This window comes from Homarus americanus, unplaced genomic scaffold (assembly GCF_018991925.1).
Source record: "Homarus americanus isolate GMGI-L3 unplaced genomic scaffold, GMGI_Hamer_2.0 scaffold24523, whole genome shotgun sequence".
NCBI classification, from domain to species: domain Eukaryota; kingdom Metazoa; phylum Arthropoda; class Malacostraca; order Decapoda; family Nephropidae; genus Homarus; species Homarus americanus.
In genome coordinates this window covers 2,514,047-2,539,238 of record NW_024744357.1, presented here as the reverse complement: position 1 = coordinate 2,539,238, position 25,192 = coordinate 2,514,047, and the positions used below count along the sequence as shown (strand labels likewise).

Here is a 25,192-nt window from a genome sequence, read left to right as displayed (position 1 = left end):
TCAAGATATCTGTGAACTGTTAAAACTTAGAAAACTTCGATTTTTTTACTGTTGTGAACCGAGTAATTAATTATATATATATATATATATATATATATATATATATATATATATATATATATATATATATATATATATATACTGTATGTGTGTGTGTGTGTGTGTGAGTCTTACTGTTCATTATATGTAGAGGTGTGAGCTGCTGTCTAAAATATTAGATAACAGAGCGGAAACGACTGATAAGACAGCAGATATGCAGCAGAAACTAAAATAAATACAGAGTACAGTAATACAGTTAATACAGTTTGCACATAGCCAGTTAGCTCTGTAAGCTAACAAGTAGACGTTACTGCATAGCCAGTTAGAACAGTACATACAGAGCTAACAAGTAGACGTTACTACATAGCCAGTTAGAACAATATATATATATATATATATATATATATATATATATATATATATATATATATATATATATATATATATATATATATATATATATATATATATATATATATATATATATAATATAACGATGCCGTCCTGCACATGAAGAATAAAGCACAATATAGCCTAAGGTATCTATAATACAGTATTACGTGTACAGTAAAATACCTTTCATTTTTATTTTTATTTATCATTTGTTACTTTGTTATGAATTTTATTGTCAGTACAGGAGGAAACATTTAGTAGCCAGAGTAAACTATACCTTATGCCACCTTTTATTGCTTTAGAAATTGGTTCAACCAGTCCGTTTATAACGTGGAATCAAATAGGTGATTTTCACACCTGTTGGCAGAAGTTACAACTAAAAGCAACAGGATATAATTATATAGTACTGTTTTATTGGGCTATCCAGGTTAAAGTGATTTACTTGGTTTACCTATTTCTGTATATTTGTACAGTCTAGGTATAGTACAAGTTAAACCAAAGTGAAGCTGTTACTCGATTTTAATGATAAGCATCTGTCTATTTATTCGCCAAAAATGTTGTAAGAGTTTCTTTGGCACCTTAGCTACGCTGAGACTTCGGCACCTCAACTACCCTGAGACTTCGGCACCTCAGCTACCCTGAGTCTTCGGCACCTCAGCCACCCTGAGACTCAGGCACCTAAGCTACCCTGAGACTCCGGCACCTCAGCTACCCTGAGAGATTAGAGCGCCTGAAATTGCCTAGCTTAAACTACAGACGGGCAAGGGGGGACCTAATTGAGGTGTATACACATCTCAAATGGCACTACTCAGTCGAGTGTCCATACCTGGAGATGGCGGACGCTCGCCCCACAAGGGGTCACAGCTCAAGGTTGAAGAAGCCGCAAGTCCAGAAAACTGTGAGGGGTAACTTTATCGGAGTGAGAGTTGTGAACTCTTGGGACAATCTGCCAGGGAGTGTTGTGACGGCACCGAGTGTGAGCTCTTTCAAAACTAGACTCTACAAGTGCTGGAGCAGGTTCAGATGCATTCAGGAGCCAGTGCATTCTCAGTACTTGCTAATACTGTGTAACAAGAGTCGTGACTGACCGCCCAACGGCTAACGAGCCGATCAGTGGTGAAGAGGATACTCGCTCAGTAGTGTTGTTATAAAATATGATGTTTAAACGCTGCCACGAATAAAATATAACCTACATTTTAGACGACATATGGTTTTAGATCTTATTAGGCGTAATTAAAATTAAGATTAAATAGTTTAATTATTTTTGTAAAATTAGTTTAACTCTTTTGCCTCTAATGAAGCAAAAAAGAAAGAAATCGTGGTATTGTTCGTGGTAGTTACCCAACACGATGGTGTAGTCTGCCGGACACACTGAGGCCCAGGACTTAACTCTTATACAGTTTACAGTATTAGGAAAACAAAGAGATAATAATTAACAGACAACCAGGAAACGTATGCAGTGAAAGTGACGAGACACCTTTGTGTAAAAGACGTCTGGAGGAACAGGGGAAGAAATGAATATCACCAGATCACTGTTAAACATTGGCACAAAACAAGGTGTAAGTGTTCTCAAAACTCGTATTTATTTGTTTAATATGTGCAGTACGTACTTCTGGATCCTTTTGCCAATATCTAGACTAACAGTGCAGTTTGGAAATTCTGGATTATGGCACATGGACTTGTGCCACCATGGTAAATTTTCACTGTAGTACCTGAGTCCCTCGGGGTAGACCAATATGTTTGTCCAGTGTATTTTGGTGTGATTAAACGATCTGACCTTCATTTTGGGCGGAAATTGTTCCTTATAACATCTTTTATATACAGGTCAATCTTCGTATGTAAAAGTCTTCTGAAAAGTGTCGGTTTTCACCATTTTTTTTAAATACATAATTTTCACTAGATACCTTAACAGGTCCCTCTTATACCAAATTATCAATTTTCGTAGTGTCCAGTAATGAGGCCAGTTGGCTGGATCACATAGATCATCAGCATGACCGTTAGCGTGGGTACAACTGTCCATTTTAAAAGCCTTAGTATTTTTTTCAGTACTCTCCTCAGCTTGAACAGACCCACTCAGGTCCTTGTTGTCACTAGTTTCTGGTGTTTCTGGAAACACATATTTTTCTAGGGAACCTTTCATTTCTTCTCTCTTCCTTTTTTCTGCCTTTTCTCTGCACCCCAGATGTATTTTCTGTATCTGTCTCTATCTCTGCTGGAAATGGTATAATACAAAACGAGGGCTGTGTACGATAGTAAAATAATGTATACCAACAATTTCACAAAACACAAATCGCGGACAACTGGAGATTCAGAGTTTCGACAACACTGACAGGTGAACCGCTGTCAACTTCCTCACTCCTCTTCGACAGAGAGCACAATAAAGAATGACATTGTTCTCAGTCTGGGTGGTAAGATGGGGTGGCTTAATCTTACCTTTGACCTCATGTCAGCAGATGCATTGCCTAACTGTGCTGGTCACTAATCCTTCAGGTGGTCCCCATAAATCTGGGTGGTAAGGTGAGGTCAGCTTAACGCGGTCAGTAATTCTGGTGTTGGGTGGGGTAAGGGCCGCAGGACCCGGGGCAGTCGCACCGGTTGCCATACCCTTGGGACGGCTCTGAATATGGGGTTCAAAATACCCAGAATAGGGAGATCTAAATGTTTCAGTAGTTTATAACTTTGGGGTGCGCTATGTAAAATAAAACCTTTATTGTAAATAGGCTAACACCAGTAGTTAATAGAATTAGACAAAACTTTGTGGAAACGTTAATTATACAATTTATTAAATAGATTAATGAGTAATTATTTACAACTTTGTAGTCGCTGATTTCTCATAGAAAACGAATGTAACAACTCCGCAATTTCACTGTATTTTATAGTGGACAAGGTTGTAGTCATGGTAAATGTGTTAAAAGGTGGTTATTTCTAAATTAAACCAAACACAACCTTAGTTGATAAGAAAAGCAAGCGGCAGAAGCGTTGTTAGAAGACCTCACCAACCTAGCCAATGAAACCTACCCAACCTTACCTAAACTCCTAGCCGTGAGACTCCACCCTCCGATCCCCGGCATTATACACAGGCGACCGGCGTTGATCGGAGATGAGTGACTGTTTACCGCCGCATCTCCGCCAAGAAAGACAAAGTAATGTGCGCCTCTTCGCTTACCAGTAATTATCTACCAAACGAAGCACTTTCCATAAAAATTATTATTCTATCACAACTCACTGATGAAAATATAGTTAGAATATAAACATCAAAACAAATAACTCGTCAGCTGTGAAGTCCACCATATTAGCCAGTAAATGGAAACGAGAATCCAGTCAGTGTCGTTAGAGGGGCTTTAAAAGTTTTTTCTGGTAAGTTAGGTAAGGTTAGGTAGGTTACTTGGTATTATTTCACTTGTTGCCACTAAACGAATCTTGGTAATTTTATAGTTGCAATCATTAATTTTAACTATTCTAAGACAGTTTTCTTCAATGGTATTTCTGGCGCTAATTACATTTAAGCCCAAATTTGCCCAAATTTCACACATCAATCTGTTAGAATCACATGAAAATTAAGAACTCCAACTTACATTGCCTGATTTGGGGGTTAGGTAAGATTAGATTAGGTTATTGTTTGGGTGTTTAGTCATCAGGTGAAATAAGCTGGGAATGCTCAACCTTTATGTGGTCCTTGTATATATTTATTAACTGTTATTTTAGTATTATTTTTTTTTTTTTACCTCAGCAATTCCAGGTATGGGTAGAACAGTTTGGTGATTCTGAGTTCAGGCATAGCTACTGTAGCTGCTGTTGATAAAATGTGGTCACACAGTTTCAGGAATTTGGTTTGAGTTGTTTGTCTCTTTTTTATTTTTTTCCTTTTAAGTAATCAAACTTAACCAGCCCCTTCCAAAAAATGTTGGGGAGAAGATATTAATATTTGGTTTGACATTTTTGTTGTTAATGTATATACCTTATCACATAATAATCTGTATTGGATAAAAGCTGCTCAGCCCATCAGATAGTCTAAGCCATGAGTGTATGTTTAGTGGAGTATACTAATTAAGTTTGGTGAATCCACAGGGCATTGGAAGTGTGTTTGGCCAGCATGTAGTACCAAGAGGACTGTCACGTACAACACCGGTGTGTTGTGCCCGGTTAGCTGAGAACACAAGTGCCAGTCCATCATCAGGCTCCAGTTGGTTACCTCAAACTGGCTCCTCGCCAAGATTATTCCACACATCGAATTTGTCGTATTCTCAGCCTTCAAGTGTAAGTATTGCCACAACTGCAAAAATAAATTTGATGTGTTACTTTCACCTGTAAATTATTTTGTGATACTGTAGGAAGTGGTTAGTAAATGTACAAGATGTCTCATAAGTCACATACCTTAGGAGAATTAATTAATTTTTATTTTTTAATTGTCTGTTCAACCACTTAATCATCCGACACCTGTGTGGTCAGTGTTCTTACCTGAATGTTTTTTATAATTTTCTTTTGTAACTGATTGGTGTGTAGCATCTGGCTTTCCATACATGATAATTGAACTGACTCTTTCCCCTATGATTCCATCACCTGAAAAGGAAGAAAAAAATCCTATGGTATGCATCCTATCAGACATCCTGTTTATATGAGACATCCTGTATATACATTATACCTTATAATGAGAAACCTTGTATATATGCCTTATACTGACAACCTGTATACAGTATATGCATTTTAATGAGACACTGTGTATACTGTATGCCTTATATAGCTTTTAGAAAATGTGATTTGTTTGTTGTTTACAGGAACTAACTGTTGGAGAACCAGACCGACTATACAGCCAAATAGAAGTTGAGTGTCGAGGTCATGAGCCTGCAGTGCTGCGCTCCTACAATACATTTGTCTCCACAGCTGCTGGTCATCTCAGTATTCCAGTGGAGGATGTGTATGATCTCTTTGTTTTCCTTTATTTCCATCTACAGTACAGTAAATCCCTCCCAATCACTGGCGTTACATTTCTATAGGCTCAGGTTTTTTACCACAGAGGGTGTGGGTTTTGTGTAGATTAAGAATATCAGAGCATAAGAATAGAGGAAACTGCAGAGGGCCTATTGGTTCATACTAGGCAGCCCTATTTACATCCAACCTCTATTGCTCATATGCAGTATCCATCCAACCTATATTTGAAGCTATCCAGTGTGTTCAAGTTAATGATGATGTTTGGTAACTTGTTCCACTCATCCACTACTCGAGTTAATGATGATGTTTGGTAACTTGTTCCACTCATCCACTACTCTGTTTCCAAATCAATGTTTACCTATCTCTTGCCTATCATTTTTTTTCTTTGCCACACAGTAGTTCAATCGTCCATGGATAAGTAAATCAAATTGAAAATCAGCAGATTGGGTTGGCTTATTGTATGTCTTTTTGTTCTTGTTACATTTAATTGAATCAAGTGCAGATCTAGCAAAAGGCTTCCTGTCAGCCTCACCTTAATACTCATGGGACACTGGAGTCGCAATAATTATGTTAAATTTACTGGCAACTCTATTACTACAGTACTTTTTTTATTTTCAGCCAAATAATCTTAATTTGATGCTGAGTACTGACTGTCACAGTCTTTATTTACACAAGAAACCATATAAATTGTGTAAATATAATTTCAGTACAGTGATATCTCCATTAGCTGGAACAGTTGATGCAGAGCACTTCCGGGAATGAGAGATTTCCGGGTAACGAGACGACTCTCTCAGTCGGAAAAAAGTCTCATTCCCGGAATTTTCCGGGTAACAGAAAAATGTTCTTGAAAGTTCCAGAAATTGCCCATTACTCTCGAATCCTGAAAACTATCCTCCATCCCTGGAATTATGCGTGTACCGGAAAAGTTTTCTTAGAATTTCCGGAAAATGCACCCGATTTTCATCTCTCAAACCCGGAAAAAACTCTCCCATCCCCAGAATTTTCTGGGTATCGGGAAAATTTTCTCGGAATTTTCCGGAAAATGTGCCCCTCGGAAAACCATTCCCAAAGCCATAATTTTCCAGAAAATTCTGGCTTTGGGAACGGTTTTCCAAGAAAATTCCAATTCCGGCTGTCAGAGATATTACTGTTACTGTATGTATATATTATGTATGATGTTTAGTGTTTATTACAGCAGTTTTGGGAAAGATTATAGGTTTTTTTATACTCTGGTACCAAACTAATAATTTCCATTTAAATCAATTAAACTTTACTTCACAATGTCTTGTGTTACCTAACCCACAAATTATTGCGACTCCACTGTACGTCTGTATTTTGGATTGATTTGAAACTTAGTTTTTGCCAACATAATGAACATGTGCTTGTGGTATTAAGGGTGTTTGAACTCTGTAGTGGATAAAAATAAGTTTCTTACATAAATCAATAGTTTTACCCCTTGACTCATCTCCTGTATGTACTATATAGTTCACAATGGTGGGGATATTTAGGGTACCTGGGTACAGTATTTTAAAGACTCCCATTTCTCACATATTTTCATTTTCCTAGTTTGTGGCCAAAGAAACACATCAAGCGCTGGACTTTACTTAAATCAGTTCACATTTATAAACATCATCGTGTGCAGTATGAAGTGCGGACACATTTCTTGGTAATGAAGTTTGCGAGACTGACGGGCTCCACGGCAGACACCTTCCTCGATTACATCCAGAGAAACCTGCCAGAAGGGGTAGCCATGAAGGTCACCAAAGTAAGTTTGAGGCATCTTTGACAAGCTTTTATTCCGCTGACCAATGAAGTTTTACATTTTGTATTGATACTGTATACTGCCAGATTCTGGGGTCGTTAATACTAAGGGTAAATACTTAACTCTAATCTTAATTTCTAAGGGTCGCTGCCACCAGACCCCCTCTGGACAGCATGTAGCTCGTTAGGTAGCGGGCAGAGTGGACTAGGCATTGGGCTAGGTTTTCCATTGACCAGATCAATAAGGGGAAAGAAAGGTGAAACCATAACATGTCTTAATTAATTTATTCCTTATAAAGCATACTGGTAAAAAACATATACATGAATTGGCCTTCCTCAGAAGAACAACGAAAATGTTGGTTACCCAGATGGGCCCCAGACTCTTACATTAATGGCGTGTCATCCACCTACTTATTGCATAACAATCTGTAACCACCTTACCTCGGTCATTCCTTCTTACACTATCCCTTAACACATCAGACTGCTCCACCTGTATGGAATATAGCACCGTCGGTTATCATACATAGTAGCACCATCTCAACACACATGTTACACTCCATACCTGCAAGTATGGGACTCCTTGTGACTCTTAGGTATACACACCAGGCACCTCATTCGCACACCGCCCTCGGTGGGCAGAGACGAGGGCTTCACCCAGAGACATACCAGCACTATTTCTACGCCTGGTATTATAGGTCGCTCCAAGTGACGACCACAGAGTTTCTCACGGTCTCCTTATTTGTGACTACTCATTTGGAGTGGTGTGCTGGAAATCCACAGGTTCACAGTGGATTGGCATAGCTGGGAGTAGTCACCACCTGTTGGGACGCTCAGGGATAATGGCTGCCGGGCGGCAAGGCACTCCGACCGCATGGAACCTGAGGCGACGGTAGAACGGGGGATACTGAGAAATAATGCCTGACGGGCGGTTATCACACCCCCTAACACATTACTATTACACTTATATATCTGGCAAAGCTTTAAACTGTAATAACTTCTATATAAACCTTAATTATAGGGCGGAATATAGCCCGCTAGGACACTGATCTGAGGCGACGGTAGAACGGGGGATACTGAGGGCAGTGCCCGCCGCTCCTCACCGAGTAGGCCTACAGTTTCCAATCTTTAATTTTTACTTTTATTTCTTACGGTTCTCGCCTGAACACTTTTCGGTATATTGTCACTCATGCCGTATAAACGCATATTTTAATCCTAAATTACACCCTAAGGTAAGGTCTTGGTTTGCTAGTTCGTGGGTAAATTCATTGGGTTATAATATCAACGCTGCACACCCGAGGCCGGTACATGGCGCGCCTTAAAACAAAGGCTGAAGGTTCATGGCGGGGGTGTATCAACTTCACTTAAAACTGTAATGAGGGATCCTCCTCTCACACATTGCACTATTTGAACACAGACATAAGATTCTCTGATCACTGTACCTGTCGTGGGTATATGTCACGTGAGGATACGAGGTGTATTAAGTTCATACCGACTCATACAAGATATTTCCTTTCAAGTATAGTTTCTGGGTCACTTCCAACACCTCACATAGTTCTGATACATTTATCCTTTTTCCAGATCATTGTTCTCATGTATTTTCATATGATGTCTGTGGAAGTTATGTTCGCTACACGCTCACAGACGTAAATAGTATGACCTTCAAACCATGATCCACACTTAGTCCTACAGTACACTAGTCCGGCTCAACTGGACTTTAACATTCATCTTATGGATAACCTGAGTTCTCCTTAATGCTATGAACACATACAATTAATATGATATAACTGTACCTGGGTACAATACAACACATGGTCTAGTAACAATGAGTAGGTGAGTTATCCTTTATCAATGTTTCCCGTTTTCTGAGGTTCTACAAGTGCGGTGGATTTGAATGTTATATCGCGTAATATGAATTAAATGGGGTTTTTAGGAATGACAATGATGTGCGCAGTACAACTGGAGGTAATTTAACATCAGTACAGTACTACATTGAGTGTTGAGAGTTGTGTAGGGAGACATCAGATTATATATTTAGAGGCAATTTGAAGGTTTCATTGAAAAATAACGAAATTTTATAATTAGAATAAAAGAAAAAAGTGACAAAGAGGTAAAATGCAGTATTATCTGGGACAGAATGCTGGTATGATGCATGGCTCTTGGATTCAACAGACACTAAGTCCTTTCACTTACTCAGACTTGCTACTTGTGTTGACCCAAATCCCTTGTCATTCTGGATAAGTGTTGGCACACTCTGATTACTTCCAAGTAACACCAGATTTTGAAAATCCCGTTGATACAATTTTACCCATAAGTAACTTACCAGTGGTGCGTCACATAACATTTAATTGTTCTTTGTGATGCATATAATTACTGTACCCTCTCTGTTTTGTGTTTCATGAATAATACCAATCATTTCATTCACCTTCCCTGGTCCTGGATTCTCTGAGGTTTCCATGTTAATTTTTTTCTTTTAACTGAAGATATAAGTTTGTACAATATTTGCTAAATTAAGGTAGATTACACATAAAATGGTATATTAGGTATACAGTACTGAGACTACTGTTATTAGATGCACTCTCTCTCCCTCAGTGTTAATACCAGAAAAAAATATTAATGTACATACAGTTCTTGAAAAGCTCAAAAACAAATTTGTAAACAGAACTGTACTGCAGGTGTTCCTGTTTAGAGAAGTGACACCCCCTCTCCTGTTTTCAAGGCCCATAACACCTTTATTAGCAGAGGTGATGTCTCCTGTCCTGTACATTACATTTGTATGATCACCTTTATTAACATGCATCAGTACAAAGGAGCAGATACAGTATCATATTATTATATATATACTGTATAATTCTGTATAATGTAAACTGCCCAGGAAGTTAACACAAAGCCTGGTGAGGACAAGTGTGAATATTAGAGCTATCAGCATCTATCTGTCTCTCATCTTTATTTCTTTTCCCCTCCCCAACTTCTTTTTACTGGGTAGATCCAAGGAAACAGAACACCTGAAGAAGGGAGGGGGTAGTGGAGAGTGATGCAAGAAAAGTGTGGAAAGTGGCAGTAAAGGGGTGAAGTAGTGGGTAGAGGTAAGCTACACATAATTCCCCATATCCTCAGCTTGTATACAGTTGAGGTTATGTGAAGTGTGTTTTGAATATTGATTATGTCTGCAGTAAAATGGTATTATTTCTTAATATTAAAAGTCCTTCCTTGTCTCCTTCACAGCACGAACTGCATAAACTTCCAGAACACGTCAAGCCATCATCAGAAGTAGTTGTCTAACAGTAAGTTAGTTCATTGCTAAGAAGTTTAAAATGTACATATTGCCAATGTAACACACACTCATAAGATATTGATGGTGAAACTCATTCAAAGTCCTATAACTATACTGTACTGCACAGTACTATATGAATGATGATGCTATTAATTTCTCAATTTACTTAATAATTAACTGTAATTTTTTTGCCATTTTTATAGTACAGTATCATAGATTAATTTATAGTAGCATCATCTAAGCAGTTACATACAGTTATTTTATTCCATAGTAATAAAAACACAACAAACAGTTTCATGTAATATAGTAGATTGGAAAAGTTGTTATTAGTTCAGCTAAACAAGGTTTATTGGAATTACAGTACAGTACAGGTTGGACTCCACTAATCCGGGACCCAATAGTCCGGCAGCTTCGATGGTTCGGGACGGTGTTTGAACCTGGCTGTCGTTAGTTTACGTCTGTCATAGCTCACTTCCAGTGGGTCTTGCCACTATTTTACCTTTAAATACTTACAATTGACCCCTAAGTATGCCTCCTAAGAGACCAGCAAGCAGTGAAAATGGTTGTAATGTGGCAAAACATAAGCATGTGACAAACTATTTTAGAAAAGGTGTCTATACTGAACAAATTAGACAGTGGTACATGAGTCAGGGCATTGTGTGCAGAATATGGTGTTGGTTCATCGACTGTGTACACTTTGTCATATAGAGGTCCAGTAAGCCTGGGCTAGAGTTATGCTTATGTAAGTTGTATTGGTACCAGTAATAGTACATTTTGTGCATTATTTTGCCTCTTTTTTTTTTAACCTCGGCTTTGATGGTTCAGAATTTTCGCAAATCTGGAACCAGTCTGGTCCCAAGCTCCCCAGATTATTGAGGTCCAACCTGTACCATATTATATGGTGGCATTTTTGCCAGTGTCCATATTGAGAACTTTATACTGTTTATCTGTGGAGGAAGAAGTCCCATGAAAAAGGTTTTTTATATATATAGTGTATAAATATGTACATATTGTGCATACGGAGATGGAATAAATAGTAGTTCAAAAGCTGCAGAATGTTTTATTTATGCTATGATAATGACAAGGCTGTTTCTTCAAAATAGTACAGTACAGTACAGTATATTCAGCGGTTATTCATAGTTTTTTAGTTTCATGTGTTGAAAAGTTCTAAGTCTCAAAGTTATTATATTCATAGTGAATTAATGTCACGTTTCCAAATTATTAACACCTTAATAGGAGCCATTATTAGAGAAAGTTTCATGTCCATTTGTGTATATGGAGGGAGAATCCTGAGCTGCCAGTTAAAGATTTTTTTCATCTTTCTTACATTAGTGCATTGTGGAGTTGTGGTGCATTAGTTAACTCTCACAGATGTTATAGCTTAAAGTTAATGGTTGTATTGTGTTATTTTGCTGTTGGATGATAATGTACGTGATGATGTGTAAACCACCTGGATGTCTTGGATAAGGAAACACCTGAGGACTCAACTGGTTGGGCAGCTTAGTAGCACTGATGACAGTATGTGAGGGAGCGTGTGTTAAGTAGTTGATTGTAACCTCCACAGTACACACTGGGATAGTTGTTGATTGTAACCTCCACAGTACACACTGGGATAGTTGTTAATTGTTTACCTGCACACTACACATTGGGATATGAGTGAGTGTGTATACCTGTAGTTGTTGATTGTAACCTCCAAACAACATGGCTTGTAAGAGTGAAGCTGTGTTTGTTTTTTAGCTTTAGTTATGGGTTAATGATACAACATGATTATTGTCGCAATGACCTTTCTTATTATGCAAATTATCTTTGGCACACACATACACTTACAGCCATCCAGTAAAGCAGAATGGGAGACAAAAAATAACCTAGACTGTACTATATCTGAAGAGTCTTAACATTTGTCAGCAGGCCTTAACATGGTGAATGCTTTCCTTCAATTGTTCCTTTTCAGTTTATGCATATGACAACTTAAGCTAAAGACTTAACATAACAAACAATAATAATTCGTCATAAATATAACTTAACAACAAAACAAAAATCACTAACACCAGGTACAGTTCAGTGAGAAGATAGGCGAGTTATTTTCTGATTATAACAGTTGCTTCATAAATTACAGTACTGTACTGCACATTGTTATGAAATATCAGGAAATAAAGGTTTCATTACTTAATACTCTGACTGTTGTTTCCATATGGAGGTTCAGGTGGCGGCTTTCATCTCTGATCTATATTGTAGTCTGGAATGTCATTGGCCTTATATAATATAGAATTAAAACTCCATCACAGTAAACTCATACATGAAGGTTACATTTCAAGGTTTTCTACTTTATGACTGTTATGACTACAGGGGGAATCCAATACTTATTCTTTAATGCCTACACACACACACACATACACACCAAAAAAAAAAAAAAAAAGCTGGGTGGGCTTGCTGTGCACTCCATCTTCCACCCCCACCCTCCCCCTTTTGATATTCCTGGATCTGCCCCTGGACTACAGTACAGTATTACTTTTACTTGTGTTTATAAATTATAACATGACTAAATACTGAGACAACTCCCTTAATGATATAAATAATACCTAATTAATCTGAATAAACCTTTATAAATTGTACACAAAATACTCAAGAAATATTCAGATAAACTTCACATTAAGCACCTCACATGTTAAGGAGTGAGAAATGCCTGAAAGTACAATAAGATTGTGGTATTATGAACAGTATCATGAGTTCTGAAGTACAGTAGATTCATATATTTTTGAAGGTAGACATGATACAACACAGCATCATCTGAACACTACACAGTACAAAGATAAATGAAACAGTTTTGATCCTCTGATTGACTTCAGTTACTGGAAGTGACATCAGTTATTTACTTCAAGTATTATATATAACATCTCGTGTATTTTACTTATTATATGTGACCTTCTATTTTGCTCCGGTTTAAAGAAATAATATGTCTCATAAGGTATAGAAAGTGATAGCTGTCATTAATTCAGGTAACATCTTTCACTTTCTGTACTTCAGTTATTAGAAGTGACATGTGTCATCTTTGATTATAAGACATAACTCAGACCAACAGTCACACACTCCTGTATCAAGCATTTTCAAGAACAAAATTTTCCACAACTGTACAGTCTGTCAAGCTATGAAGAGTCACTGAATGTTATGATGCATTAATTTTTTCGGTAATTTATCATATACAGTACATACAGTTGTAATGCATAAATAGCTCTTTTACCACAAAATAATATGACAAATTAGTGATGTAGACATGTTTCTCTATATGTAAACTAGAGACAATAAGTGACTTACATATCTAAGCTACCAGCACTATGTTCCACAAGAGGACACACAAACACTCGACTATTTCATCAGCTACCAGTAAGTACACACTTCACTTCATAACAAACTATATCTCGATTAATACTTAAAAAACACACCACTGAAGCGTCCATAGACCTGCAATTTTGTAAGTGCAGTATAAGCCTGTTAAGTACCATTCTACTGTACTGCACTTAAGGATAAATGCCAAATAAAAATAGGTGTCCCCTTGTACAATTATCAGGCAATAGGCACTGTATCTGTGGCTTTATTCAACACATCACCAAAGGAACTGGATAAGTTTGATGTTAAACCTCTCACTTATCTGAGTTTCCTTGTCTCATTCTGTATTTTAGTGGATGTGATCTTAAATTTCTCATTAACTGAGTTTAATATCATCCAGCATTATTGTAAAGCTCTGAAAATTCTTGATATTTATTATTTCTGTATTAATGAGTGTAATCTATGGTGAAGAGTTCGTGTGTATGAAATGTTAAGGGAACAAATGCATTCCATTCTGTTCATAATTTGATTCAAGGGTTGAGGTGTCTGGTTACTGGAAGTCCTCATTTGTGTACTAGTGTACAGTGCTTGATTCATGGGATAAATCTTGTTCTTTTATTGTTGTCAAGTTTGATAAATGAACTTTTGAAGCATCATTAAATGATTAATCTACATCATTTACATTATACTTAGAATTAAAATATTTATAGTTTTGACAAACTGCAGTATATACTGTACAGCACTGAACATTTGTTTCTTTCTCAAAAAGAGGCAGAAAAAAATATTTACAACTTTTTATATATGATCTGCTCTATTTTCAAGTCATTACAATGCCATTGATGGAAGATGAGTCACTTATGGAATAGGAATAATATTTAAAAAAACAAAACATTTTTACAGCTTTAGAGCTATTTGGCACACACATTAGACTAGAGTATCTGAGATTCATTTAGTTAATTGTCAAAATGGAAAGTGAGTGATTCCAGGTAGTGTTGACTAAAATATACACTTCTAAAACAAGTTTCTCCTTTCCTCAAGGTTCATATGTCACAGTAATTCTTTCTCTCCCTCTAGAAGCAAATTGGGTTTGGTGCTTATCTCACTAATTATTCTTGTGGTGTATATCTGAGTAACTTCTCCTGTTGCTGTGTGTGTCTTGTTACTAGCTCTTAGAGTATGTCTCAGTTAAAGTAAGATGTCTTCCATGAACCCCCTGTATACAAAATATATTTATGCAGCTGTGAAAGTAAAAGACAGTAGTTTGCATGTTTCTTGTGCAGCAGTGGCAGTTTCAAGCACTTGCCTCCTTGAGAACTTGAGTCTTGTCAGAAATCATCTTTGGCTATGTTATAAAAGCCACAAGTTTCACCAATGACTCCACACAACTTGTGAGCCTTGCTCACCAACTCATTAAACTTAACCTTCCCCTCAATAATGCCCCGCCAAACAACGACGCACTACACTTCACACGGTTTACTGTCTACGACATCAGTGGGTTCAGGATTAGCCTTGATTGACTCGAGTTCTTCACAGTTAGCTCCTTCCTCAATCACACCCCTGAAAAGACCAAGTAACTGTTAACATATACTGTACCTACATAACTTAGTAACTGTTAACATATACTGTCCCTACAAAGATGAGTTTTATAACTCTATCTGTCTTGTCTGATTAAGGTGATATTCCAGATTACTTAAAATGCACAGGTCACATATTCAGTGAATCATCGGAAAGTTCTTATATGATATTGGGAGTACAGTACTGCATCTGTGTTCTTGACAAGTTAAATACTGTATCAATAAGTGTCACATTGTAAAACAGTCTTAATAGTTAACAGGTGGTTGTTAGGGAGAAACTGGAAGGTAGGATCAGCTGTTGTAGGATATTTTTAATGTTAAATTGTAATTTTTGGGTAAAGGTTGTTACAGGTACAGCATATGTTTTTAAGATAAGGAAACAACCACAATAACAGAACTGCCCTTTCAAACACCCTGTACAGTACTCAAGTTGGAGAAAAATGAAGATTAAACAGAATATATTAAAGGTGTTGGATGAAAAGGCAGTTTGAGAACATTTATACTTTGCTCGTACAACAACTTGAGTATCTTATATTTTTTCCCCTACTTGTGATTTTTCATTTTCTGCTTCCTAGTTTGTTTGGTTCCTTTAGCGGCCACCTCTGATCACCGCCATCCTTTCACAGGCATTTGCTTCTTACTGCTAGCAAGTGGTAATTATTTTGCTGATGTAATAGGTAACCCTTATTCAGTGGCAAACATCAATATACAGTCTCTCCTCGACTTATGACAACCCGGACTTACGACGGTCATTGTCGTTATATTATATTAAAATATTTTACATTAGAGTATTTTCGAGCCCAGACGTTTGGTCATAATGTCTAACGACGCCTTATGACAACTTCGGCTGGCATGCTGCCGAGTATGTACAGCATCCACGCCGTATCCCGCTCAGTTTGTGTATTAACAAGGTAAAAGTTTTACAATTATTACCTGTACTACGTATTATTTTCGTCGGTTCAACTTACGACCTGGTAGTCGGAACAGAACCCCACCGTAACTGGAGGAGAGACTGTATGTTAAATGTTGGGATGGCAGCCAACATCAATTTATATCAATTGTAAGGAGAGCAGCCAACGTAAGTTGATGTTTCATGTTTGTTACATTCTAGTTTTGGCATGTATGGAGGCAGATTAGGAATCATTACTCACCATTTAAGGGTGAAACAAAAAGATCATTAAAGTATTGGTGCAGCCTTTTAATATGATGTGGAGATGATCAGTTACTAGTATATATATGTGGGGAAGATTCAAGGTGAACTTACCACCCTGAAGTGCTATACAGTCATGCGTCGCTTAACGTCGTAGATACGTTCTTGGAAACGTGACGTTAACCAACTTGGACGTTGTTCGAACATCACATTGTGAACTTTGTATTTATACTTACATGTATGTGGAATATTGCAGTGTACTTGTACTGTACAATATTGACTAAATTCACTAGATAATGTACACAACTAATGAAACACAGAGGTTAAGGCTAATAAAATAACATAAGTCTACATTGCCGATGAGGCCAAACCAAGCATACACTGTTATTCAGTTTAAAAACTTTTTATTTCATAAGTAAGGAAATGACATTAAAAGTACTGTACTGTACACTACATTAGCCAAAAAACACAAACCAGTAACATAGGCATTTCTTATATCTATCAAAACATATTATGGATATACAGTATAGTTACTGTACTGTATCATCATACGCCTGGCAGCAGAATCTTATTTTGTTTAAGAACACTTGATGCATGCGTGAGCGCGCCCGCTCTAAGGCCACTTACGTCCGCTACATCCCGTTGTCTGAACGGATTTTTTTTATCCGCATTATTTTCTTATTATTTTTATGGGCCACAGACGTATATGCGATCGGACGTTGTTCGGACAGACGTAAAGCGGCGCATGACTGTATATAGAGAGACACAGATACTGACACTGAAGAAGTTTCTTAATGTCACCACTTTTACTTCACTTCCACTTTTCTGCACAACAGATTCATTACAGTAAATGAAAATACTGTACAGGTATGTGAAACAAATTATGTGGCAGGGGAGAATTATTTACTCCCAAACAAACAAAATACTCGAGTATTGCTAATGTAACGGATATTAAAAGTTAATGTACTTACAATAGTTCAAAACACAGCAACAGTTGTAAGTCATGTGCTGTACTCTGATAGTGTTGTATTGTACTCACCTGCGGCAATAAATGATCAGAAAGACTATGGCGACATTCCCAAGAACCAGTACAGACATTATCACGGTTGGCACCACCAAATCTGTTGCAAAACGATAATATAAATATCATCTGTATACATGGAGGAACACAAGATATTGTAGATATTCATGATTGGAAATACTTTGATCATTCACATCTTATTTGGATTACTATGGGAAATGACAGCGTGGAGGGAAGGGGAGGGTATGACCTATGCTGGCTTACAGTGAGAGGACAAATAGGGTGAGGCAGTTGAGTTCACAACGTTATTAAGAATGTTATGTGGGTTAACAGTAAAAGTTTGTACCCAAGGAAGAATGTGTGTGTGTAAATGAGATTATTGTTGGTGTGAGGTACTGCCTGTACTAACGGACAATGAAGGTCATAACAAAGAACCGTTAAGTGGTGAAAATTATAAATAAAATAAAAAATCGAACTAAATTAAGCACATGTTGAGAGGTTTAGAGGAGAAGGCAGAAGTACAGTATCATGACTGAAGAAAGATGACTGCTCAGAGACAAGCTTGAAATTATTACACTGTTTTTTGGCATACAATGAAAGAGACTTGTTGATAATTTTCAATGGGATATTTTTTTAATTATTAAACATCACAAATATTTATACTAACAGTTATCATGATTTAATTTATCATGAGAGTTCTGTACTGTACTTTTACTAGCAATAATGGTACTGCTTCCTCTTCTATCAAAGGAGTGACACTTTAAACTCATTCACTGATAGTATGTCAGTGTTCCAAATTAAAAATGCAATTAAACACTATCTTACAGTATACATATTAATTAAGTTACATCTTAACTCATTTTTCCTACTTTGACATAACTCTTCATAAACTGAATTTTGGATAAGGGATAAACACACACACTTACCGTAGACCAAGTGAGCCTGACGTAACATTTCCGCCATTGCGTAGCCTGAGCTTCCATTAACCATGTTTTGATACTGTGTTTCGGTGATGTTGCCATCCTGAAATAGCTCCTCAAGGTCTGTGGGATACAACACCATTAGTGAGTTTAAGTATACTGTACACTGTACTGTACTGTACTGTGTTTCACTCCCACATGAAACAACACTGTTTCTACTTTCTTAATTAACCCCTAGACATTGACTATGGGAAGACCTGGCTACCTGCATGTATGTAATGAACGAAAATATGATGACTGTTAAGAACATGTTTTATAATTTTAAAGTTAAATATATACATGCAGAAGAATAAAAAATTAAAATACAATGTAGATAATTTATGTACATTTGTTCAGCTGTGGTGGAGTGTTTAAGTGACTGAGTTGGGGCCAAATTACTAGGGGGTAAGGAGGGAGGAGCTGGAGGGTAACGGGGGGCACTAGCGGCGACGAACGTGCGTCTTCCATGAGGACACAAGGGCTACTGAGAGCCCCATAGTGAGGAGGTCTACTGTGACTTGTAGCACACTTTATGATTAGTACTATAATTAGCACACACCTTAAAAAAATTGGCTGTTCTGATATGAGGGACGTTGCAGTCTAAGGGTTAAAGAAATACGTACAGTACCACCAAATAATGTATTGTTCAAGTCTAATGTGAGTTACTTGCTACCTTCAAAGTGATCCTCAATGAGCTCTTCTACAGTATGGACTGCAAAAAAAAAAGCAACTGGATCTTGTGAAATTTGTATCTGGTTATGATGCAATACAGTACTGAAAGTTAGGGTACACACCAGCACAATCAGGAAGTGTGTCGTTCCAGGTGTGTGCTCGGTTACACTTGAGAAGACGCCGTCGGGCATGTGTGTCAGGAAATACATGACGTACGCAGCACCAGTACTCAGCGTGTGTAGCATTTCGATAAGCCATGTATCCATCTACAGGTGTGGCAGGCGTCTCGCATCCAATAGCTGTAGAGTGAAAAGTGAAGTTTCAAAACTTTTAAATATTGAAAATATTCATTAAATTTTGTATGACTTAGCTTGATGATAGAAACTAAACTTGGACCTCCAGCCATTGAAATACGTACCCGTATATAAATTTTATGTGATCTAGAAAAAAAAATTTCATTGTGATTGTAAAGCTTTAAATCTTTATTCAGTTGACTGGGTTTTGAAATATGTCTATACCCCGTACTGTACTGTAGAAGTCTTCCTACACCCCTTAAGGGAGGCCCTGACCAATGATCTCTACCTTGGAAATAACCAATATATCCCCGTTTTGGATATACATTCGATGTTGCTGTAAGAGTAACATTAAGTTCAGGGCCTTCAGACTTTATCTTGAGAGGCTTGTTGGTCTCCCCACACTTCTGCAGCAGCTGCTTGCTTCCCTCTGTCACTGTCACGCTGTCTCGACAACTTTCTTCATTAGGTTGAATGATATCTGTCAAAGACAACTTGTCTGTAAGATTCATATTAATAAATATTAACAGCTGGTCTTTTGTTTCTCAAAAGTGCCAGTACAGTACAGTACTTCTAAAGAATTAACAAGCTCTGAAAACATAACAAAGTCAAAGACCTGAGAATAAAAAAAATACTGTTGCAGAGTCTTTAGGAAACATTCAAAATACAGACTACTGTTTTATGGTATAGTTGCAGAAATGTGTTTCTATGCCCCCTGTGTCTCCAAACAGCAACACTGCAGTATCACTATTTATGAATGAATGGGTATTGGTCATGTCACAATAGACATGATTGGTGGATAGGTTTGCTGTAGGTCATATAGGTTGGCCATTTGGAGATGAAGGTTACCACAGGGGGTGTAGGAACACACTTCCACAACTGTACAATACAAGAAATTACTTGACCTGTAACACTATGATTTATTGATGAAAACTACCACCACATTAACAGTTGTATGGTGTATATTAAGTGAGATATATATACGTACGTAGTGGCAAATAATGTACTGTACACAGAACATAAGATGCTCTACAAGAAGCCTATCTATTCTACTTTATATACTGTACTGTACTGTACTGTACAGTATTCCTATTGTCCATCTGGCTATTTTATCAATCAATATTCCTTAAATCCTACCTAATTGGATGTTTAAAGTTCTTTCTTACGAAAATAAAGCAGAGCACAGTAATTCATATGAGTATACCTGTATAAGTTCTATCTTGCAAAATTTTGCAGAATTAACTAATTTATTCAACTGTACAGTATTAGACTTATGTTCAGTGTAATATAACAGTGATAAAGTTCTGTGTGCTGCACATTATAAAACTGAAAAGCATATTAACCCAAACAGCTTACATGTACTTAATCATTCTTCTGTGTAATCATTAATATCTGTGTAGTAAATGTATCAACTTCTACTTCTATCTGTTATCTTTATCATCCTTTCACTTCTGTAGTAAGATGGTAATTTGGAGAAATGATAGATTAAAAGAAATATTAAGACCAGTGGAGAACACCAACAGGAGAGGGCTGTATGTGTGCCTTCTCTAAACCAATGACCCAAGTTCAGTGGTGTACAGTTCTGTAATTTCAAATAATGAAAAGTCACTTGAAATCAGGGTACACAGTGGTTAATAAGCAAAGTCCAAAATCATACACCTATACAGAACTGTATTAATTTTGAAACTCTGAAGAAAAAAAATCACTCATATTTTTCATTATCACTGCACAGAAGCTGTTGAAGTTACAATACTGTTCCTTGTGAAGGTAATAGTTTACTTCCCAAGTCAAAAAATTAATGGGCAGAGTAACAGTATTAAATGTGGTAGTAAAATACTGTATACAGAATTCTGTACTGTACCTGTATGTAGCTATTTATGTATCTGTTTGTTGTAAAAATGTAAAATCAATAACTCATTCACTTTATAATTATTACCACAAAGGACTTATTTACCTGTACTGTAACTGTACAGTACCTCAAAAAAGTATGTGTCCACACTGTGTGAAATATTATAAGACCACTAATGATAGATATTGGGACATACGTTTACTTTGGTATATAGTAGTTTAATATAAGTAATGCAATGTGTATTAATTTTAGCATACTGTAATTAATATAATGCTTGGTTACCAAATGTAGTAGGATTAGTATGCCACAGAGCCACGCTTACCAACCCTCCCGGGACATCACGAGTTGCATGTAGCATTTTGGAAGTCATCGGACCCATCCTAGCAGATACCCTCTGGAGCTTTTTTGAGATACAGTACAGTACTGTACTTATAATAAAAGGTCTGGATCTAAAGACCTATTTGCATTTAACCAGAATGAATCTAAGTACAGTACTGTAGCTTGAGTCAGTACTGTAATTAGTAAGTAAATAAATTCAAATTTTACAGAAAATAATAATTACCCCTGAGACTGAGGTCAGTGATGGTGAGCTGGATATGCTGGCCCTCATCCACACGGATGGTGACGGTGCACACTCCGGGTTCACCCAGGTAGTACTGAGGGTACCCGATGCTCTGCATCCACCCAGACTGAGCATGTTTTTCAGTGCCACACACACGATGGAAGTCTGACTCTGCAGTAACGGAACAATTATTAAAGACTCCCTCGAGTCGCACCAGATCACAGATGCGAGACCTTTTTATATTTACTGTACACTGTACTAGGACAGTTAATACCAAATACTGTACACTTTATGTACAGTAAATGAATGCAGGCTTTTCCATTATAATTTATACAGTACTGTACCTGTACTAGGATTATTTATTTGGACTGAAACAAGTTGCTTTGACTGTCATGAAAAGTTTATTAATGAGAATTATTAAATAGTCAAAATATATTTATGGCAACAGAAAACAGACACATATGCACACACACATATCTAATTTAACACTGACAACCATAGGCACTCAAGTACTAACGCCCGGAGGTTTAAACACCGTCTTCCGTTGAAGAGGGTCGTTGTGTTTCAACCCGAGTTTTAAAAAGAATGTGGTGTGGTGTAGCAGTAAAATTAACTAATTCCAATACAATTAATTTTTAATATTGAAATTAGTTGATTTTTAAACTCTGGTTGAAACACGACGACCCTCTTCAATGGAAGACGGTGTTTTAAACTCCGGGCGTTAGTCCGTTCCCCTCAATGACTGACTCACTCTGGACACAGTGGTAGACGGTCCACAATACGGTGTTCTTCCACACATCCTCATGCGCTGAAGGGACATCGCTCTGTATATTGAACTTACACTCAGTCTGGCCTCCGCACCTGTGAAGTCATACATCTGTTATTACCATAAAGAACTGTACTGTACTGTATATTGTGGTCAAAGTGAGATATGATACTACTGTACATCACAGCTAAGTATGCTGTATTGTACTGTACTGTACAATAATCTTTTCATTATGGAAATGTCACACTTGGCCCTTCCCAGCAATATGACGTGTGGTTTTGTGATTGAATAATGGGGCAGACTCCTCTGTGGAAGCAAAGTTTAGTCAATCTACAACACTTTATTAATAATTAATGAAAAGCAAGTGAATTCTGCCAGTGGCAGATATCAGGTTTGTTCCATAGTGGATTCTTGTAATACACCACTTGCAAAGATCCCTCAAGAACAATGCCAGCACTTGTAACCTTTTTCATTTAATAAAGGCACAGTAACTTTTGGAGCATTATGTAAGCCAATTTAAAACTTGACTTTGTCCTTATTTAGCAAGATAATGAACATTAATATGTACAGTATAGGTAGGTAAAGAGGCGTGAGTAGGGTCTCGGCCATGCTGGGAGGTGAGTTACTCTCCCTCATCCTCTCACATTGTAACTTCGACCTGAAATTTGATAGAATCCACTTTTAAGTGGGCATGATGTACTGTACACTGATTGGTCCCTGCTTACCACAATATGCACTGATTGGTCTGTGTCCACCATGACGTGCAGTGATTGGTCCCTGCCCATCATGATGTACAATAGATGGTCCCTGCCCACCATGACATGCACTGATTGGTCCCTACCCACTATGATGTGCATCGATTGATCACTGCCCACCATGACGTGCACTGATTGGTCCCTGCTCACCATGACGTGCACTGATTGGTCCCTGCCCACCATGACGTGCACTGATTGGTCTATGTCCACCAAAGTGTCTTGACATACAGTAGTCCCTCCCAGTGACGTCTCTCACCTGACGCATTAACCTAACACAATATAGTAGAGAAGAGAAACTCATGGGTATCACGACGGTTAAGTCATATTTTATCGGGATGCCCAAAACTGCCTCGAAAATAATTGTGGAAGCAGTCAGTCGGTATTGCATGTTTAACATATTTCCTGGTTCTGACCCTCACACAGCTAAACTGTGGAAAGCTCTGCCTTCTTCTGTGTTTCCATCCTCTTACAATGTGTCTCACTTTGGTTTTCCAGCATCTTCGTGGTGTCGATTAAACATACTATTTTTTCCTCTTTTTTTTTTTCTCTTATTTTTTCGCACCCCAAGTCCAATGGTGGGTCGATGACCTGTGTAAGGTGGGCTATTCCCCATAAAAAAAAATAATTTTTTCTTTATAATTGGCTTAACTTAAGACTTGGCATCTCTGTTTGATGCAGTTCATTACCGATTACTCTTAATTTAACAGATATACAAAACTGTACCTTGATCAATACGTCAGGGATATTCTGATGACTAGTGCTGTATGTGTGTGAGTGACCAGCTTAGAGATTGTTTACAGTTTATTGATATAATAATGCTATGTATTTTAGGATCACCTGTATAGAATACTAAAATATGAAAAGTAGAGTACAAACTCAGGTAACAACGAATTTTACTTCAATTACTTCAGTGTGTACAGTTCAGTACTCCTTTTTTGTGCCATATTTTTTCCGCAACTACTGGGATTAATATATCATTTATCAGTTCACTCGCCGTTTGGGCGGTTAGTTTGTTCTCTATGAACTTTATTGTCCAATGTTAATACAGGAGGAAACCTTGTGATGTTTGGTCGTGTCACAGTCTGTATAACAACTTTCCTACGTCTATCAACTTCCTTGGCCTGGACACTGCAAGTGAGCGATACATACATCAGCTGTAAGTTAACTAGCTAACTGAAAAACGTATCATTATCAATGAAATAAAGAAAAGATATTGGAAGCATAATGTGTTGTCTAATGATAGACCCTGCTGCCATATGGCATCACGAAAATTGTGACCAAGTCCCAGGTTGTTCATCTGACTTTCTGCCTCATTTACACACAATTGCAGGGTCTCAATTGTTTCTATTACTATTGACAACACAACATACATACTGTATATTGTTTCTCACTCTATATTTTTTTGGTATGTCTTTATTATTATTATTATTTTTATTGTTATTTAATTATTTTTATTTTTTATTATGAATTATTTTTATTATTATTATTATTATTATTATTATTATTATTATTATTATTATTATTATTATTATTATTATTATTATTATTATATATTTTTTTGTCCCCCCAGGACCCGATGTGGGTCAGTGACCTGTGCCAGGGTGGGCACATATCTTCAGGTTATACTTTTTTATGAAGATATCTGAAATGACAGATTGGGCCTCCTTGGACTTAGATTTGGACAGGCTTGAATGTATCGTGAGTTCAGTACTGTATTAGTTACATGCCAGAATTTTGATAACTGAAAAAATTAAGACTTGGAGATTTTAAAGCAGGGTGAACATGGTCAACCTATTAGTACATGTGAAAATTGGTTTAAACTGTAGAATGTTGACGAGCATTTTGGTGGAATAAAATGCCAGGTTTTATTTATA

At 37.2% G+C, this 25,192-nt stretch overlaps 2 protein-coding genes across 3 annotated transcripts in view; one reads left to right on the top strand and one right to left on the bottom strand.

Annotated features, from left to right (window-relative positions):
- The first annotated feature begins 1,757 nt into the window (after window positions 1-1,757).
- LOC121877897 (28S ribosomal protein S10, mitochondrial-like) lies at window positions 1,758-25,192 on the top strand. Of its 2 annotated transcripts, XM_042383845.1 has the most exons (6): window positions 1,758-1,991; window positions 4,501-4,689; window positions 5,208-5,347; window positions 6,928-7,126; window positions 10,345-10,403; window positions 24,889-25,192. In XM_042383845.1, the coding sequence occupies exons 1-5, from the start codon at window positions 1,947-1,949 to the stop codon at window positions 10,399-10,401; spliced, it is 630 nt and encodes a 209-aa protein (XP_042239779.1). In that variant the 5' UTR covers window positions 1,758-1,946; the 3' UTR covers window positions 10,402-10,403; window positions 24,889-25,192. The 2 variants fall into 2 exon arrangements, with proteins under 2 accessions (XP_042239779.1, XP_042239778.1); XM_042383844.1 differs by lacking the exon at window positions 24,889-25,192 and having other exon boundaries at window positions 10,345-12,565.
- LOC121877896 overlaps window positions 14,277-25,192 on the bottom strand; it is a 41,424-nt gene continuing 30,508 nt past the window's right edge. Inside the window, exons 3-9 of the mRNA XM_042383843.1 lie at window positions 22,549-22,658; window positions 21,798-21,968; window positions 19,676-19,867; window positions 19,216-19,392; window positions 18,389-18,505; window positions 17,481-17,562; window positions 14,277-15,274 (exon numbers count right to left, since the gene is read on the bottom strand). Coding sequence (XP_042239777.1) covers window positions 15,175-15,274; window positions 17,481-17,562; window positions 18,389-18,505; window positions 19,216-19,392; window positions 19,676-19,867; window positions 21,798-21,968; window positions 22,549-22,658 — 949 coding nt within the window. The 3' untranslated portion in view covers window positions 14,277-15,174. The remainder of the gene's footprint in view (window positions 15,275-17,480; window positions 17,563-18,388; window positions 18,506-19,215; window positions 19,393-19,675; window positions 19,868-21,797; window positions 21,969-22,548; window positions 22,659-25,192) is intronic.

Coding starts and splice junctions, on each gene's coding strand:
- LOC121877897 (XM_042383845.1), top strand. CDS start 1,947: ATGAATATCACCAGATCACTGTTAAACATTGGCACAAAACAAGGT. Junction 1,992..4,500: donor ACATTGGCACAAAACAAGGT/GTAAGTGTTCTC, acceptor GTGAATCCACAG/GGCATTGGAAGTGTGTTTGG. Junction 4,690..5,207: donor CGTATTCTCAGCCTTCAAGT/GTAAGTATTGCC, acceptor TGTTGTTTACAG/GAACTAACTGTTGGAGAACC.